Source organism: Xyrauchen texanus, chromosome 30 (genome assembly GCF_025860055.1).
Source record: "Xyrauchen texanus isolate HMW12.3.18 chromosome 30, RBS_HiC_50CHRs, whole genome shotgun sequence".
In the NCBI taxonomy this organism is placed as follows: domain Eukaryota; kingdom Metazoa; phylum Chordata; class Actinopteri; order Cypriniformes; family Catostomidae; genus Xyrauchen; species Xyrauchen texanus.
Window position 1 is genome coordinate 36,332,773 of NC_068305.1, and position 17,663 is coordinate 36,350,435.

At 38.4% G+C, this 17,663-nt stretch overlaps 1 protein-coding gene across 1 annotated transcript; it reads left to right on the forward strand.

The window, feature by feature from the left end:
* The first annotated feature begins 6,450 nt into the window (after positions 1–6,450).
* On the forward strand, positions 6,451–17,455 carry LOC127624102 (tribbles homolog 2-like). The gene is made up of 3 exons (XM_052098764.1): positions 6,451–7,506; positions 9,527–9,819; positions 14,769–17,455. Exons 1-3 carry the CDS (start codon positions 7,237–7,239, stop codon positions 15,241–15,243), a joined length of 1,038 nt encoding a protein of 345 aa, XP_051954724.1. The 5' UTR covers positions 6,451–7,236; the 3' UTR covers positions 15,244–17,455.
* The last annotated feature ends 208 nt before the right edge of the window (positions 17,456–17,663 follow it).

A 17,663-nucleotide genomic window follows, 5' to 3' on the forward strand; every position in this document is an offset into this window, starting at 1 on the left:
CAATCAGTAAGCAATAGTGAACTGATGACTGAGGTAGTTCACTGTTAGGTAATCAATAATGAATGAATTAGATTTTCCTCATTGAGAACTATCAAATAAATATGGCTAATTTAAAATAACTACTAATTAATTACTAATCAAAACATTAGCATGTGTCTAACATTTGAATTATTGTGTTTTTATTGTGAACAGAGAAACATGCGTATCACGATTGGTCTTTGCTGTGAATTAATTCATGAACATAACAGCTCTCTAAATCAAGGCTACAGTGTCTGGTAGAGTATCATAGTCAGTTTACAGATGTATGTGCCAGATGTATCTCTTCTGTTCATTACAAATGGTTAAGTTCGTCATGTTTGATATTGCTGAAGGTCTTTTTTAAATAATTTTGGTAATCCATAAGTAATGAGTCAAGTGTAACCATATAAACATGAAGGAATTGCTTATTATTGTAAAGTGAGGGTCATGGTAATGCATTATTAATGAATGAATACACACTTGAATATACGCAACATTTGTTCACACTAAACTTTTTTCAGAGTATCTTAATGGATGCAATGAAAAAAGAACGAGTGTCTGGTCCATCAAGCTTCTAATCCAATCTCGGTTTGCCAAATTCAATGCTCGCGCTGAAACTGAAAGAAGAGCAAGTGCGATTTAGCTCTGCACTCCCGTCGCTCCTATGTAAACTTTAACATAAATTCTGTTCTGTTCAGGCCGAACGTGGGCAAAGGAGGAAACATGTCAAATTAATTTGATACAAAATGTACTTATTTACAGAGTGGGCTGTCTAGGGTGGAAGTACACACGTGGAATGCACGCTGGTTTTCTCTCTGTTTTCTGTTGAAGTCTTGTGGTGATCAACACACTTGTCCTTTAGACACATCATTTGATTATTTTACTTTATGATAAGAATTTAAAGCAGTAACCATGAGTACAAGCAATTAAAAGCATTATCCTATTAAAAGTTTGTAGCCTTTAATGTTTGTTAACTATCTGTTTAATTAAATTAATAAAATGTAGGAACAAACACTTGAGTGTTCATTACTAACTGACAAGAAACACCTCAGTTACTATTAATGGTTTATAATGTTTTCACTGTATAATGGTCTAGAAAACCTTTTTAACTCCCAAGGAAGTAAACAGTAAGATCTTATTAATTAATAATGTGTTACCATGACCCTCACTTTAGAATAATGGTCCAAATCATTAGTAATTCCTTCATAATTATGTGGTAACACTTGACTCATTACTTATGGGTTAACAGAATTATTTTAAAAAGACCTTCAGCAATATCAAACTTGCATACGTTAATCATTTGTAATGAACAGAAGAGATATCACAAGGAATACACAGGTTGGGCACCTACATCCCTGTATTTCTGTAAGGTAAGCTGACTATGATCTACATTAAATACAGGTTCACAACGCTAGCGAGAATATGAAATCGATGAAATTCAAGAAACGTTAAAAAGGCAATTTATTGTTTTATTGGGTTTATTCAGTTAATGGTTTCTTTAATAAAGTGCAATGTTTGGTTTTAAGGATATTTGTTTTACTTTAGTAAACCGTTTTGGTACTGTGTTGTGTCGCAGCTTGATGTCCAATGTAAAATTTGGTCCTGAAATGAATATTTTACCCAAAAATAAAAATCTATCATTATTAACTTACACTCTTTCCATTCTAAACACGTATGACTTTCTTTCTTATTCAGAGCATAAGGAGATGTTTTAATGAATATCTCTGTCCATCTTTTTAATTCAATGGCAGTGGATAGTGCCTGACTTTAAAGCTTTAAAAGTCCCAAATGTATCATAGAAGTACTCCATGCAACTTGTGAGTAATATTCCAAGTAATAGAAGGCATACAAACGTTTTTGGTGCAAAAAACGTAAGTGCTGAAGCAAGCGCTTATATCCCTTCTGTGACACTTTCGGCTCACGTGTTGACTCATGTGCTCTTCAAGACTCGTACACTGGTCCTTTGCATCACAAGTGCAACACTCTATCCGTTGAGCTGCTGTGCAATATGATCGTACTCTAACAAGATTTCATACGTAGTTGGTAATATAATGCAAATGTTAAAATATAAAATTGTAATGTATCTCCATACAAATCATGCATGATAGATAAAGTGTTTAGATGTTATAAGATAGCATTGTGTGAAGAAAAGGGCAAAGTGTTAGTGTTTATGTACTGATAATCTGCACTATTGCTCGCGATTTTTGTGAAAGTGAATAAAAGTCATTGTTGTTTTAGCGCTTCTAGTGTTCAATTCACTAGGAAACTGCTTTGACAATGAGTGACGGAAAAATAATTTAGCAAAATGTTGGTATAGAAATGTGATTCCTGGGGCCAGATTCATGAACTGTTCTTAGAAAATTCTTCTTAACTAGCATTACTTTATATTTTTTCTTAAAAACTTTTTTGTATTCCTGAATAAACTTGCCTATAAAAGTTCAGATCGTTCTTAAGAAAAAAAATTAAGAAGACTTCAAATTCTTGAAATAGTTTTTCTTTAAAAAAATCCTCATAAATAACATCTTAAAGTTAGAACAACCTCACAGTTGTCTTAAATCATCACATGCAAATTCCCGGATGTCTAATGCAGAAGTAAGCATGAGTTCCGCACACGAGGCATTAAGCACATACTTATTAATATTATGGCTTTACCCAAACCCCTCATCTAAACTTAACCAATCAGTAGAGTGTGTAAACATGATAGGAAGCTGTTGTGTGTGACAGAAACATGTAATTGTTGCATATTAGATGGCAACAATGTCCAGCAATGTCATTGGCTTTAGTGAAAGTCGTAGGAATTCAAACGAGTGCAGTCACACGTAGAACTGGACTGGTAATCTGGCATACCGGACATTTTCCCGGTGGGCCGATGCACTTTGGGGCCGATCAGGGGCGGACTGGGCATCGGGAGAACTGAGAGAGCCGGTGGGTCGAATGGGCCGCGATTAGCTAAAATGAGCCACCACGTTATGCAAAACGGACCACAAAACGGAGCCGCGATATGCAGAAAAGGACAGCGAACAGTGAACTAGCTGCAAACCACTGATCTAAGAATATAAGAGTTTAAGAGCATGGCAAGCAACTTTTTCAGACACAGTTGATGATTCTTCGTGAAAGGGGCTGTTTATGTGTCAAACACAATCTCATGAAGCGTGGGCACACCGGGGCCATGAACTGTAGGAGAAAAACGATCAGCTCCTCCCCCTCTGCAGTGTTATTTCAGGGGGTGGGAGCTGTTTGGAATGAACATTTCTGTCTGTATCGCACATCCAGCTGTGTGCATTCCATATGACGCCCTGCATTCCAGAACATTGCTCAATCCTGTATCCACTCACCTTCCACCCCCTGCTCCACTGAAAGGGCTTTGGGAAAGAAGTTCAGGAGATCAGGAATGCAAGTGGGAAGGCTCTTTCTCAAATGAGTGAAACAGACAGATTGTGACTGCTCGCGGTGCAAAATGACATGTAAAAATTCCCTGTAAAAATGCAATGTAAAAAGGTTGTGTTTGCAGTTCGACATCAAACTTGACATCATTATTTTTTACAACAATTTACATAGATAACTTAGAAGACTGTAAAAATGCTACAGTAAAAGAAACGTGTTAAGTGTTTGTGTGAGTGACACAGAGTGCTGTCTCTACAAGTTTATTGGTCATTGCTCCTGGAAAGGCCACTATCACTGATTAACAAAACATTTTAAAGTGAAAAGCAGATTTATCCAGTTTCCGAAGGTTCATATATTAAAGGTGCAGTGTGTATGACACCTGTGGCCGTTATGTGAACTGCATCCAGCTACCTGTTGCTTGTGATCATGCACACACTCCATAGGGATGCGAGTGAGCATCGACCAAAACAATGACGTAACGTACAAAGAGGCTGAACGTGATTCACCGACATCATGCTGACAGATGAGGTAGCAGAATTAAAATTACAGTTATAATTGTTTTACTACAAACTTTGAGACTGTATATTATATTTGACTCTCCAGTGCTGGAACAGGGCTAAAACAAAGTGTGGATATAGATCTGACTATGTGAGACTGTAGTTTGAAGTAATCACTTTTCTTTGCATGATACATTGACTGCATTTATACGATGGCCTATGTCGGCGTTAGCTAGCTTGCCAGCTTTATCAATAGCTATATTTGGTGGATGATGACAGTAGCTGTTTATAAAATAGACTACATTATAAATATGTTGACACAATTCAGTATTGATGTGATTCCATCACAACTGTCATTTTGATGTATCGATGCGTTATTGTTTTATAATAATAGATTGTGTATATTTTCTGTATAACCAAGTTACGTTACACTAATGAATGGAGCTTTTTGAATTATCTTGAACATTGTCTAGCATTCATTTCATGCTGATTTCTCTTCCAAGTCCAGCCCTGTAACTAGTAATTCGTCAGCATTAGCAGGCAAGATCAAGTTAGCTAAAATTACACAGATCAATCCTTATGGCACTATATTTCACATTTTCACATAAGATTTGCAGTTATGTAAGCTTACCTGTCCAATAAGAAGAACGCCAATTCAGGGTCGGTTTTGATCCCCAAAACCAAACAAAGTTTGCTCCAGGAATCAAATACCCTGCCGATGTTCACTCTAGTTTTCACTCGACAACAATCACGTTCCCGCTTAGCTAGACTGGATTCAGTAGATATTTTTTATTTTTTTAAGTTTGTGTAGGAGTCGGTGTTGTACTGGGAGTCGGACATTTGCTGGATTCCATCTCTAAGATGATGTTACCTAGTGTTGCAAACTGTCTGTTGATGCTGTTGAATAGTGGAATAGAAGCTACTGTCTGAAGCAAGGCTCTCGGGAGCACGCATTATCGTCACATCCTTTGGATTTTCCCAGCAAAACCGACCCACTCCCTTCACATGAAAATCAGTCTACAGGCTTTAATAGGCAACCTAGGAAGTCCAGGAAGGGCTCAAGTTGCATTTCAAGCCGTTCACACATTGGCAGATCTTTCTATGTATCTATCTTATCCATTCATCCATCCATCACTCTATTTTATTCATCCATACATACATTACTCATTAATATCCATCCATCCATCCATCCATCCATCCATCCATTACTCTTTCTTATCCATCCATCCATCCATCCATCCATCCATCCTTTAACAATGGAAAAATAATTGCTTACTTTTCACTGTTCATTTAAAATGTAATTTTTACAGTGATCCCGTTCAATTCTTAAACATACTTCAAACACTTTATTATTTTTTTATGTTTTTGTGCTGTGGGGAACAGAAATATGCGAGTCTACCCACCATTCACTGTTACACACAATAAACACTTTCTGAATGTACCAGTGGCTGACACAGCAATGCAATTCATCCAAAATGCATGCATGCAAACTCTCGATTCATCTCTGTTATTCTCCAGTTCATGCAATCAGTTCTGAAATTCAACACCAACTTGTCTCGCTCAAAAACATATTGTGCAACAAAACATAACAAGATATGATACAACTGCAACCGATTAAACAGACATAACATACTGTCTCATCTGTCAAACTCTCAGATCAGTGCTGTAAAATCTACATCATGTCAACAATGTGTCACACCAAATGAGCTTGTACATGATGGATCTGCTCTTGTGAAATAATGCTATGGAAACATCCGATTCAAATCTAAATATGACTGCATATTTCTACAATTGCAGAGTACTACATTGAAACAACATCAGTTGGAGATTAATCGAGTTCTTTGAAAAGATTATTTCACTATGTGTGAGTTCCTGTAGCTCAACTGGTGAAAGCAACATGAATGTCATGAAGTCGATGCCCAGTGAATAGGCTAACAAACTGTAGCCAAATAATATGTATACCTGCAGGTCACTTTGGATAAAAGCTTCTGCCAAATGCATAAATGTAAATGATTATCATTGAATCTTATGAAGAACATCTCTAGGTTACATTTCACCCTAACCATTTAAAAAAATGGAAATTACTTGATGTAAGTATAACTTGATATACTGTATTTTTATTTTTATTTTACATTATTTTCATAACAATTAAGCATTTTCCCATCCAATTCTCATTATTGCAATGCAACTGGATGTATGTTTGCTTGAAATTCACTTTATTGTCAATGGTGATTCATTTGATTCTCATAACTCTGATACATTACTGAAAACCATTCTTTGTGGACACAATTATTTTTATTTTATTAAAATCAAAGTAAATTAAAGGCGGTTCAACAAATACATCAAATACTATCTATCTATCTATCTATCTATCTATCTATAGGACAACAATTATCTAACATGACCGCACGGATGATGGAAGGCCGTGGATGTGTCAAGCCCTGCCGACCAATGGGAGAGTGGGTTGGCTCTGACGCCAGGGGGGCGGGTCGGTCGCGCGCGTGGAGAGCCCCGGTCAGTCCCGCGAGCTCAGTCAGTCAGTCAGCTCGTGCACTGAAATGAGGCGCGCGTGTGTGTGTGTGTGTGTATGAGTGTGTGCAGCTGACCCCGCGAGCTCAATGGACTAGATTCCCAGCCACGTCAGTAAAGTGAAGATGATGGTGGTGTCGGCTTACTGAAACAAGGGACAGGCTCGGGGAAAAAGTCGGCAGTCCCTTCTGCCTTTGTGCAAATATTTGACGAATTCCGGGGACGAAAAGGAGACTCCCGATCTGGATCGTTTTTTCTTGCCATATTTGGATGGAAATTATTTGTGCGGAGGCCCGCTTGAATGAAAACGGAGCGTCTTCTCATGATAACTGATCCCACCGGGATTTTTTATGCCAGCTGGCACTTTTTCGCCATTGTATTTAATGCAGTTAAATGTGAAAAACTCAATTATTTACCTGCCGCGCGCTGATCTGCGTTACATCGATTGTGACGTTACAAAGTCGCATTTTATCGCGCTTAACAATGCGGGGCGCGTAACAATTGCAAAATTTTGTTCTAAAATTAAAACCACGCTCCCGCGGACAGTGAAGATATAGGTCAAAATTTGTGTTTGCATTGCATGTGTGCTTAAATATTTGCAGTTTTTGCACAGAAGTATTGCACAGAACCGGAGTAAGCATTAAAAGCAAGGGAAATCGCTGCTTCCCTCATGCATTTTGTTGTGTAATGCACTTCGGACAGTGTTAAATAGAGGACATCTGTGTGTCATTCACTTGCACCCTCTGTCCATCAGACCCGTCTTTAAACCTCCATTGATTTGGACGTAGGCCTACCTCATTGTATACTCATGAACATACAGAGATCCAGTCCCATTAACATTTCGCATTATGGGCGATCGAGGCACAAAGCACACGACTTTGAAGAGCTCTCTTGCCTAAGGACTACAGAATCGAGCCAGAGTTTCAGTCCCAATTTAGGATCTCCCAGCCCCCCGGAGACCCCTGACTCTTCTCACTGCATCTCTTGTATTGGAAATTACCTTTTGTTGGAGCCCATCGAGGGAGACCACGTTTTCAGAGCCGCTCACCTGCACAGTGGGGAAGAGCTCGTGTGCAAAGTAAGAGATTCTCTAATATGCGTTTCTAGATATAGATACAACTGATTAATGCACAATATTACTAAGGTATATTTTAAGATGCAAAACAAGAAGGAAATCAATGTCTTCATTAATATCAAATGAATGACATTCCCCTTTGTTCCCCATTCATTTGAATGAACACTATTGATGGTGTACTGTTTTGCAATGTGTATTTAGTTTGAACAATTACACAGTGTTAAGTGATAAGTTCTTGAAGGAAGCACGTGGGGGGAAAAAGCATCAGATGGGGAATGCCTATGAAGAGAGCAAGAGAGAGAGAGTATGTGTGTGTGTGCATGCATTTATACATGGGCTTTATGCAAGTCCAAGTCCACATGACTTTGAAACATGAGACATTGTGAAAAGCCATTAGTGCAAACCTCTTATCTCCTGATGAGAGAATGGCCTCCAGTGTCCACCACTGTCGTGTTGTATTTAGCCTCTGTCTCTTGTATGTGTCTGTTACTAAGCAACATCAAATTGAGTGTATGTTTTGGTGACTCTGAATTGCTGCAGAGGTGTAATGCCTTTTGATCCACATGCTGTGTGGATTTCCATCCTTTTGTTTCCGAATTATCTATTATGCATAGTCTCATTTTAACAGTTAAAGAAATAGTTAACACAAAAATGAAACTCTCTCATCATTTACTCACCCTCATGCCATCCCATACATTTATGACTTTCTCTTCTGCAAAATACAAATTAAGATTTTTAGAAGAATTTCTCAGCTCTGTAGGTCCATAAAATGCTAGTCAACAGGGTCAAAAACTTTAGAGCTTAAAAAGCATATAAAAGTACAACCCCAGTGGTTAAATCCATGTCTTCAGAAGCAATAGGTTAGGTGTGGGTAAGAAACAGATACATATTTAAATCCTTTTTTTTTACTATAAATCTCCACATTCAAACAGCCCTCCTAAGCACACTTTTTATTAAGAGTTCTTTTTTGTTTATGGCGATTCACATTCTTCATGCTTATTGCCTCTTGCTGGGCAGGGAGGACAATTTTTCTTAAAAAGGACTTCAATAAAACATTGATGTATTTTTCACCCTTACTTGCATCGCTTCTAAAGACACTGAAGTCTGAAGACTTCTGAAGAAGTGGTGCATAATCCAAGTCTTCTGAAGTAATATGATAATGACTTTGTAAGGAACAGACCAAAATGTAAGCAATTATTCACTGAAATTCTTGACATCCTACCTAGCTCTCTTTGGCACGTTCATTAGAGAAGTAGCCAAGCATTATTTCTTCACGAAAAGAACATTTTAATCAGATCTGTTCAATTAATCAATTGATCCAGTTTACAAAAATTATCTGAGCTCTGGTTCCCAAAAGCATTGCAAGCTTAAATTGATCATAGAGACCATTGGCGCCAATAGTTTCTACGATCTACTTAGGCTTTTGATGCATTTGGGAAACACAGCCCTGAATGATTCATTGACAAACTTGATAACTGGTACGGTTTGATTCAACTCGATGAGTGCATTTACTGTACATGCACACTAATGCACTGATAACCACCAGCTTATTTAAAAATTTTAAAAAATTGACATGGCAAGAAAACCATGTCTCTATGATCATCTTAAGCTTGTGATGCTTTTGGGAAACACAGCCCTGGTCACAGTGGTTACATTTTGGCCTGTTTAGCATTAGTCTTATGTACCACTTTTATGATACTTATGCTGCTTTTTTGTTAGTCCTGACTGACTTTCATTTTATGGAGTGAAAAAAATATTCACAATATTTTTCAATAATTCCCCTTTTTTTGTTCATACAGGTTTGACTGACATAGGGATGAGTAAATAATGACAGCGTTAACATTTAAATGCTAGGGTAAACTATCCCTTTAAAGGCACCGATAGCCTCTAAGCCGTATTGGTAACACCAGTATCAAAGAGTGCCCTTGTCTTCAGGGCTAATACTTTTGCACTTCACCTGAAATGTCAGGAAAATCGATAACTGCATCTAATTGAATTCCAAATGCTGCTTTTGTCTTTCCAGGTGTTTGATATCAGTCGATATCAGGAGTCCTTGGCTGCTTACTTTGTGCTGGGCACGCATGAGCACATTAATCAGATAGTGGAGATTCTTCTGGGTGATTCTCGAGCGTACGTGTTTTTTGAGAGGAGCCATGGCGACATGCACTCTTTTGTTCGCACTTGCAAGAAGCTGCGAGAGGAAGAGGCTGCCAGACTCTTCCATCAGATAGCATCCGTGGTGGCGCACTGCCACGACAATGGCCTGGTGCTCAGAGACCTGAAGCTGAGGAAGTTCGTCTTCAAGAATGAGGATAGGTAAAGAAACTACCAGTTAAGCATCTAGTGCATCTTGTGGTTGCATTAAAGCAGAACACATACAATAGATAATGCACTTTCTATGCCTTTTCAAATGGAGTTTTCAGAATAGACAGTACTAGGGTTGTAATTTGACTATATTCAATATATATATCTCAATATTTATATTTGCCATGAAATGGCTTAAAGGCTGCTTTTTAAATTCTTGCCAAGTATCACCATGTTTTTGGGATATAACCCATGGTTATAACATGGGATACGACTATGGTAATCATACACTAACATGTTATATATGTATCAAAGTACCATGGTATTGCCAACTGATGCCATCATTGTACCATGGTTACACCATAGTACTTTCTGTAATGGTCTAGTTTTGGGATATCTTGGCAGCTAATTTAAACTCATTCACAAATAAAAAAGAACCATCATATTACAAAGTTTTGGGGCATGAATAGGGTCATTATTCAGTGCCATATTATGTCTAAAAGTACCATTGTATAGCCATCGGATACCACACTATACAATGGAAATGCTTCAGTACCATGGTATTACCTTGTTTTTTGTACACAATGTGAAGGTAATACCATTTTTTGGACCTGTACTATGGTTAGACCAATATATTATAGAGTACCATAAAAATGCCATGGTATATGAATATCGTAATCTCTCCGTACCATATTATATCTAAAAGTATCATTGTATTTCAATCTGATATCATGACTGTACTATGGTAATGCCATGGTACTATGGTATTACCATGTGTTATGTACATGGTGTGGAGTTAATACCATTTTTAAGATATGTACTATGGTAATAACATGATTCTTTGGACATGCAATGGTTATACTGTGGTATTTTATTTTTAAAGGTACATTGGGGAGACATGCATATGTTGGCAGCATTTAAGATATTTTAAAGCTTTTTAATCTAATTAAAATGGATTGTTTTAACCAATATTTGTGTGTGCTGTGTATTTTTATGCATTTTTGAGTGTTAAATCATTAGCTTAGCAACATGCTAATGTGGAACTATATTGAAGTCAATTGTGAGTTAAGACTTCTATGACAAGCACTATTTTTGTGGTGTGTGCAGTTGCTGCCTTCAGTATGTAGGCTGTTCTGAATCACTTACTTATTAGGTCCCATCTATGTAGGCAGTCACTAGGTTTTGGAGCCAGCCCATATTAATCGTGCTGAACCATGGTATTTATCAAGGTATCATGGTAGTACCACCACAGTTCTTTTTGAAGGGTCTAGTTTTACCTATATGAATAGTTTCAATACCTACCAGCTTTTTCATTTTGCTCAGATTACACTGCACCAATATGCTAAATGCACAGTTTAAGGGCCATATGCTTGGCAATACAATTAGTCTGAAATAATCCCAGCATGCATTTTAAATCTGGGTGGCCCTCACATTGAAGCTAAATGGCATTAGCCAGCCAAATGAGTCAGCTCAGCTAGATTCCCTCTGGCTCACTTGATGGAAATGGAGAATGTTGCCCAGTGCTTTAAATGTGAGCCCTGTGACCTTAATATTCCCATGCTCTGTGGTCTGGTGTGTCAACCATCCACCTTTCACTGAGTGATTGCAGTTGCAAGCAAAAATGTGGCCAAGAGTGTTACCATGGCTAGAAATCGAATACCAATGGCACACCAAGATTGGAACCAAAGAGGAAGGCAAACCAGACAGAACTGCATACCTCATCGTAGTGAGTTTCTGACCTGGTTATGTCATGAACGACACCCCCGTGACATTCTACTGTCACAACCTAGGGACCACTGTGCTGTTGCCTGGAATAAGTATGGACAAGTTGATTTGTGACTAGTTTATCTAGTTTTTTTTTTCTTCTTTTTTTTTACATTTGTATTATCCCCCTGTAAGTGAGCTGCTTCTTAAAATATAAAGGCAACTCTATATTTTGATGTATTCAGACCTACAGTATGCATACTGTGTGAAAATATTAAATGGTATATTATAGAGGCAGTATGTTGTTTTCACAGACCCACTAGTAACCCCTTGTGGCCATCATGGGGGCCTGCAGCCCACAGTTTGAAAACCGTTTTGCACATTTCTTGTCTGGAATCGGTCTGTAATATGCTGGTGTTTGCATCCATGTGTCCTCCATTTCTGCTATCATGTAGGCTCTGTTCTTTGCAGGCTCTTGACCTGGTGTAACTCGCTGCAGTGTGGAGCTGTGACTCACATATGCATGCGTGCCATTATGGGAATATTTTGAGCGTGCCGTGTTCACTTTGCATTACAGCATTCTGCTGGTGTATGGAAACAGGTCACAAGTTCAGGTCAAAGAAGGGGACACCCTTTTAATTTCAGAACTTCAGGTAATTTAGACAGCCTGCAACATATCTAGTAGAATACTGCTCGTGGTAACTATTTCGAGATCGGAGTATTGTGTATTTAGCTGAGACTCAGTGGGCGTATGGTTTCATTCTGGAAATGTAATGATTCAGATTCGATGTGAGTCACGAGGCAGCTCGCAGAAGACCCCATAGATGTTTTCATTGCATGTGTTGATGCACTGATTCAGAGTGTGCAGAGTTTTCTGTCTTTGTAAATTACACATGAATAGCCTGTTCATTGTGGATGAATGTTGTTTATTTTTGCAATAGTATTGTGCAGGGATGTTCAAAACTGCATGTTTTCAAATTTAACAAGTTAATGCCTGTCATGATTTCTCGATTTAATTTGATAACTCCTTTTTTCAAATCCTTGATTACAATGTGCCTAATTGACAAATCTACAATAAGGCAATTACCTTGCAAATTGTTTTAGCAGCTCACCTTCAGCATGCTTATTAAAGCACCATCACTAAATAAGAGTAAATCAAAAACCAGTCCACCTCTCTAATCGACTAGTCGGTTGTTGAATGACTACATTACATTTAGTCATTTGGCAGACGCTTTTATCCAAAGCGACTTACAAATGAGACACATGGCAAGCAATTTATCATACAAAGTTTAACAACATCTGCAGTATAAGACTGCAAAGTTCTCACAGTGGCTGGAGTAGTAAAGATGTTAGCATAGAAGAAAGCGAAAGACAAGGGTTTTTGTTCTGTACAACAAGTGCAGGTTAAGTACAATGGTAAGTGCAATTAGTGTGGGTTGGTTAAGTGCTTGCGGAAACAGTGTTTTCAGCTGGTTCTTGAATGTTGAGAAGGTAACCGCAGATCGTGTGGAGGTTGGAAGTTCATTCTACCACAGAGAAGCAGAGAAAGTAAATGATCGTGAAATAGATTTTGAGTCTCTTTGTGATGGGACTACTATGCATCACTCATTCATAGACCGCAGAGAGCAAGTTGGCGTATAGACATGAAGAAGCAAATTTAAATAAGAGTGTGCGGTTCCATTGGCTGTCCTGGAGCCAGAGTTAAAGCCTTGAATTTGATGTATGCAGCAACATGTAGCCAATGGAGTGAAAGTAAGAGTGGGATGACATGAGCCCTTTTTTGCTGATTGAAGACAAGAGGCACTACTGCATTCTGGATCATCTGCAGTGGTTTAATTGTGTTAGCTGTAAGGCCAGCCAACAGATCATTGCAGTAGTCCAGGCTTGAACTGAACAGAGCTTGTACCATGAGCTGTGTATCATATTCAGACAGGAAAGGTCTGGTTTTCCTGATGTTGTAAAGCACAAATCTGCAAGACCGGGCTGTTGATGAGATGTGTGCAGTGAAATTAAACTGGTCATCTACGACCACTCCCAGGTTCCGGGCTGTTCTGGTTGATGGTAGTGTAGTTGAACCAAGATGAATATGACCATCTGGTTGAATATGACTCTCTCAAGAGTTTTAGACAGGAAGGGTTGGAGAGAGACCAGTCTGTAGTTGTCGACTACTGTGGGGTTATGTGTTGTTTTTTTTAAGCAGTGGGGTTACTCGAGCCTGCTTGAATATAATTGGAAAGATTCCAGTTGTGAGAGATGCATTGATGATGTGTGTGAATATGGGTAAAATCGATGGAGAGGCAGCTTGCATAAAATGTGAGTGATATGGTCAAGTGGACAGGTGGTAGGACGTTAGAAAGACTAGTCAACCATTATGACCAATCTCTAGTATTGTACAAATTCTAAGATTTAAGGACAAGCTACGATGGCAAGCAGTAGTGTGTTTAAGGAATCCCTTCTCATGCACTTTATTATTCCTACTTTTTATAATTCCAAGGATGAATTCCAGATTTCCCTGTGGATTGCGCTTACGCTGGCAGGAATGTCCAGATGCTGTCTTATATATTGCTTTTTTCCCCAAGGGATTTACTGTCCAATATATCAAGGATATTTATGCTGTGCTATCATATATCTACCACCCTTCAAATATGCTAAAGGAAAATATGATTAGAATGTTCAAGTAAATGGTCTTTATCTTTTAAATTGGCAGTTTTGAAAGCAAGGATTTCTTCACTTAATTTGTATTTTACACATGCATAATGTTTTCAGTTTTTGGCTAAGATGGTCAAAGAAGATTTAATTGAAAAGGTTTCATTTTAGTTTTTTGCCTTGAAAGCCACAACTTTCTATGTGCATAATGTAATATTTTGACTGTTGTTTCATATCGAAGGTAAAATAAAATATATCTATATTTTTTTTGTATAATGTATCTTGAAAGCCAACTAAACCAAACATACAGTATGCTCCATTTTATGTATTTTTCACCTTGCTACTTTCAAAATGCTGTTAGGTTTTTGGCCATTAAGTTTGCCAGTCATTTCATTGTGAAGTTAACTGAAGATTGGTCAAATTAGTTATTGTTTTTAATCCAGTTTCCAGAACACTTCATCTTTCATTTGTCGATCAAACAGATGGTCATGCACCAAACTCACAACATTGCTTGAGCCAATGTTGCTATGTTGGGCTGGAAATTTCTCTTATATTACACTTTATTAATACTGCTGTTTTTAATAGTTTTTTATTATTATTATCTGTGTTAGGAGCCTCGTGAAGTTGGAAAGTTTGGAGGACACATACCTTTTGGAAGGGGCTGATGATTCCCTTTCAGACAAACATGGTTGTCCAGCCTACGTGAGCCCAGAAATCCTCAACGCAAATGGCAGCTACTCTGGTAAGGCGGCGGATGTGTGGAGCTTGGGTGTGATGCTCTACACCATCCTGGTGGGCCGCTATCCCTTCCATGACGTGGAGCCCAGCTCGCTGTTCAGCAAGATCCGCCGTGGCCAGTTTAGCATCCCTGAGACTCTGACGCCCAAGGCAAGATGCCTCATCCGTAGCATCCTGCGGCGTGAACCGGCGGAACGCCTAACCTCTCGAGAGATCCTGGACCACCCCTGGTTCTCAGCCTCCACTGGTACATCGGCCTCTACTGCCCATGGGAGGGCAGAACGTGAGTTGGATCAAATGGTACCAGAGGCCAACATGGAAGAAGAACTAGAAAAGTTCTTTAGCTGAGCACAAACTCATCAGACATTATGCCACGTCTATTTAGATTATCAAAAAATACACTCAATGCAATGGTGTCTTGTATTTCCCATTCCATGGAGAAACATGGTCAATTCCAGAAGGGGATGTGGAACCCCTTCAGCTAGAACTTCTGGACAATGCAAAAGGCATTGAGTGATGTAGCAAGACTTATTTAGTTTTTCCCCCTGCTGAAAAAACAGCTTGAACAAGCCTAAGGTAGTTTGCTGGTCTGAGCTGGTTTAAGCTTGTCTCCCAGCATTGCCAATCTGCGTTAAGATGGTCCAACTGGTAAAATAGGGTAATCAAGCCTAAGGTGGTTTGCTAGTCTTAGCTTTTTAAGTTGGTCTTCCAACCTGACAAAGCTGGTCTAGCTGGTGTCCTAGCCTGGCCAAACTGCTTTAAGCTGGTCATCGTGGTCTTCCAGCCTGGCTATGCTGATTTAAACTGGTTTCTCAACCTGGCCAAGCTGTTGTAAACTGGGCTTCCTAGCCTGACCAAGCTGGTTCATACTGGTTTAACTGGTCTTCCAGTCTGATCAAACTGATTTAAGATGGTCTAGCTGGTCTCGCAGATTGGCTAAAATCGTTTAAGATGGTCTATCTTATTTCACAGTCTGGCTAAGCTGGTTTAAGTTGGTCTATCATGGTTTAAACTGGTTTAGCTGGTCTCCAAGCTTGGCCAATCTGCTTTAGCCTTGTCTAGCTGGTCAGACAGCTGGTTTCCTAGTTTGACAAGTGCCCAAAACCACTCTGAAATCATCAACGCCAGCTTGGCTTGCCTGGAGACCAACTAACCACTTTAGACCTGTTTAAGCTGTTTTTTTCTTTCGGCAGGGTTTTCATTTTTTTATATTTTTTTATTTTCACTTTATGTGGTGCTCACAAGGTATACAAGTCACATGAAGCTACAAACATGCATTACAGTACAGAAGACCACAGCCAAGGAGAACAAACCATATATCTGGCAAAACTGTAACAACTTTCCTGTTTTGAACTCAGATTCATCAAAGTAGATGACCGTGTCTCCATTTTAATCTATTCCTCAAATGCAATTTGTTGGCTGTGTCTGTATTTTGATTCTTTGATTATATTAAGTATCCAATATCTCTCCAGGTCAATACTGCAAAGACCTATGATATGCTAGCTGATGCTGGCTGAAGAATTAGCCTTTCATCCCAAACTGTAATTTTTGTTTGTTGATTTGTAAGGCTGCATTAAGAGAATTATTTGTTTTGCATTTAGCTGTTTCTTTTTATCGTATAATTGCTGCTTGTTCCGCTCTAACCTGAACTGAAACTTTCTCTGGAAGCCTTCAAAAAAAAAATCAAACGTCAAGCACTTGACTCGCCTAGGCTTGGAGAATGGTCGATTCCACCTCTCTGGCCTAGTGTCTATTTAATTAGTTTTTTCTTTTGCTGGAGCAAAATGTATCTTTTTATTTATAATGTAACTACTACTATATTTAAAAAGAAATACGTGCAGGGTTTTTCATTTTCAATATCTTAAAATTTGTTTTTTTACATAAATAATATAGGCAATATATTTGACACAGGACAGATTTGAATAAAGTATCAAAGGTTGCCCTAAGTTCGAAAGTCAATGATGTAACGTCAGTGCCAGTAATTGCACAGCCCGAAATTTTTTATATTTTTTTTTGCATTTGACTCCATTCATATTAGATGATATTTCTGCGACTGCATAGTCTTGAGTACCTCATGTTAACTCTACTGCCTGCATAGGTCTGTTAAATGATCTTGTTCTGAATTGGGTACATGTAGACATGTTTCGTCGTTTATCAATGTTACTTGAAATCGTGGTTTATATTTAGTCAACGGCATGTGCCCTTTGAATGCTTTAGCCTGCCTAGCAAGATGGGAGTTTTCTTCCTTAAAGCAGAATCTTATGAAGAATTTTGTACAATTTGCTAGGAGTCCAGTTGCTCTTCAGAATTTCTTTTCAGAGTTTTTTTTTTTCATTGTGCTTTTTTTTCCTCCCATTCTGCAGAATTAACTGCCTACTTAAGTTGCCGCTGAATAGGTGCTAATTTTGAAGGATTCTTTTTGTGTGTTATTTTGTCCGTATTTGTTATTTTCTTTCAAGGGGAGGGGAGTGCATGGTGGGATATCTGCCTCAAATGCTCTGATTGTAATGTAACACATTTTGGTGTTTTTGTCCAGATTTATTCAGTAAATAAATTGTGAACTGCGCACTGAATATTGCATCTTTTCATAAAATAACACAATAAAGCGACAAATATAAAAGCTTTTATCATTTAGTAAATTATGAGTTTGGGCATTTAGCGGTCGCTTCCATATTTAAGAAATTGGAAAAAATACGGACACTTGTATTGGGTGGCCAGTGGACAATTATACATATAAAATCCAAGTATAATGGTACATTTTTCTCAGT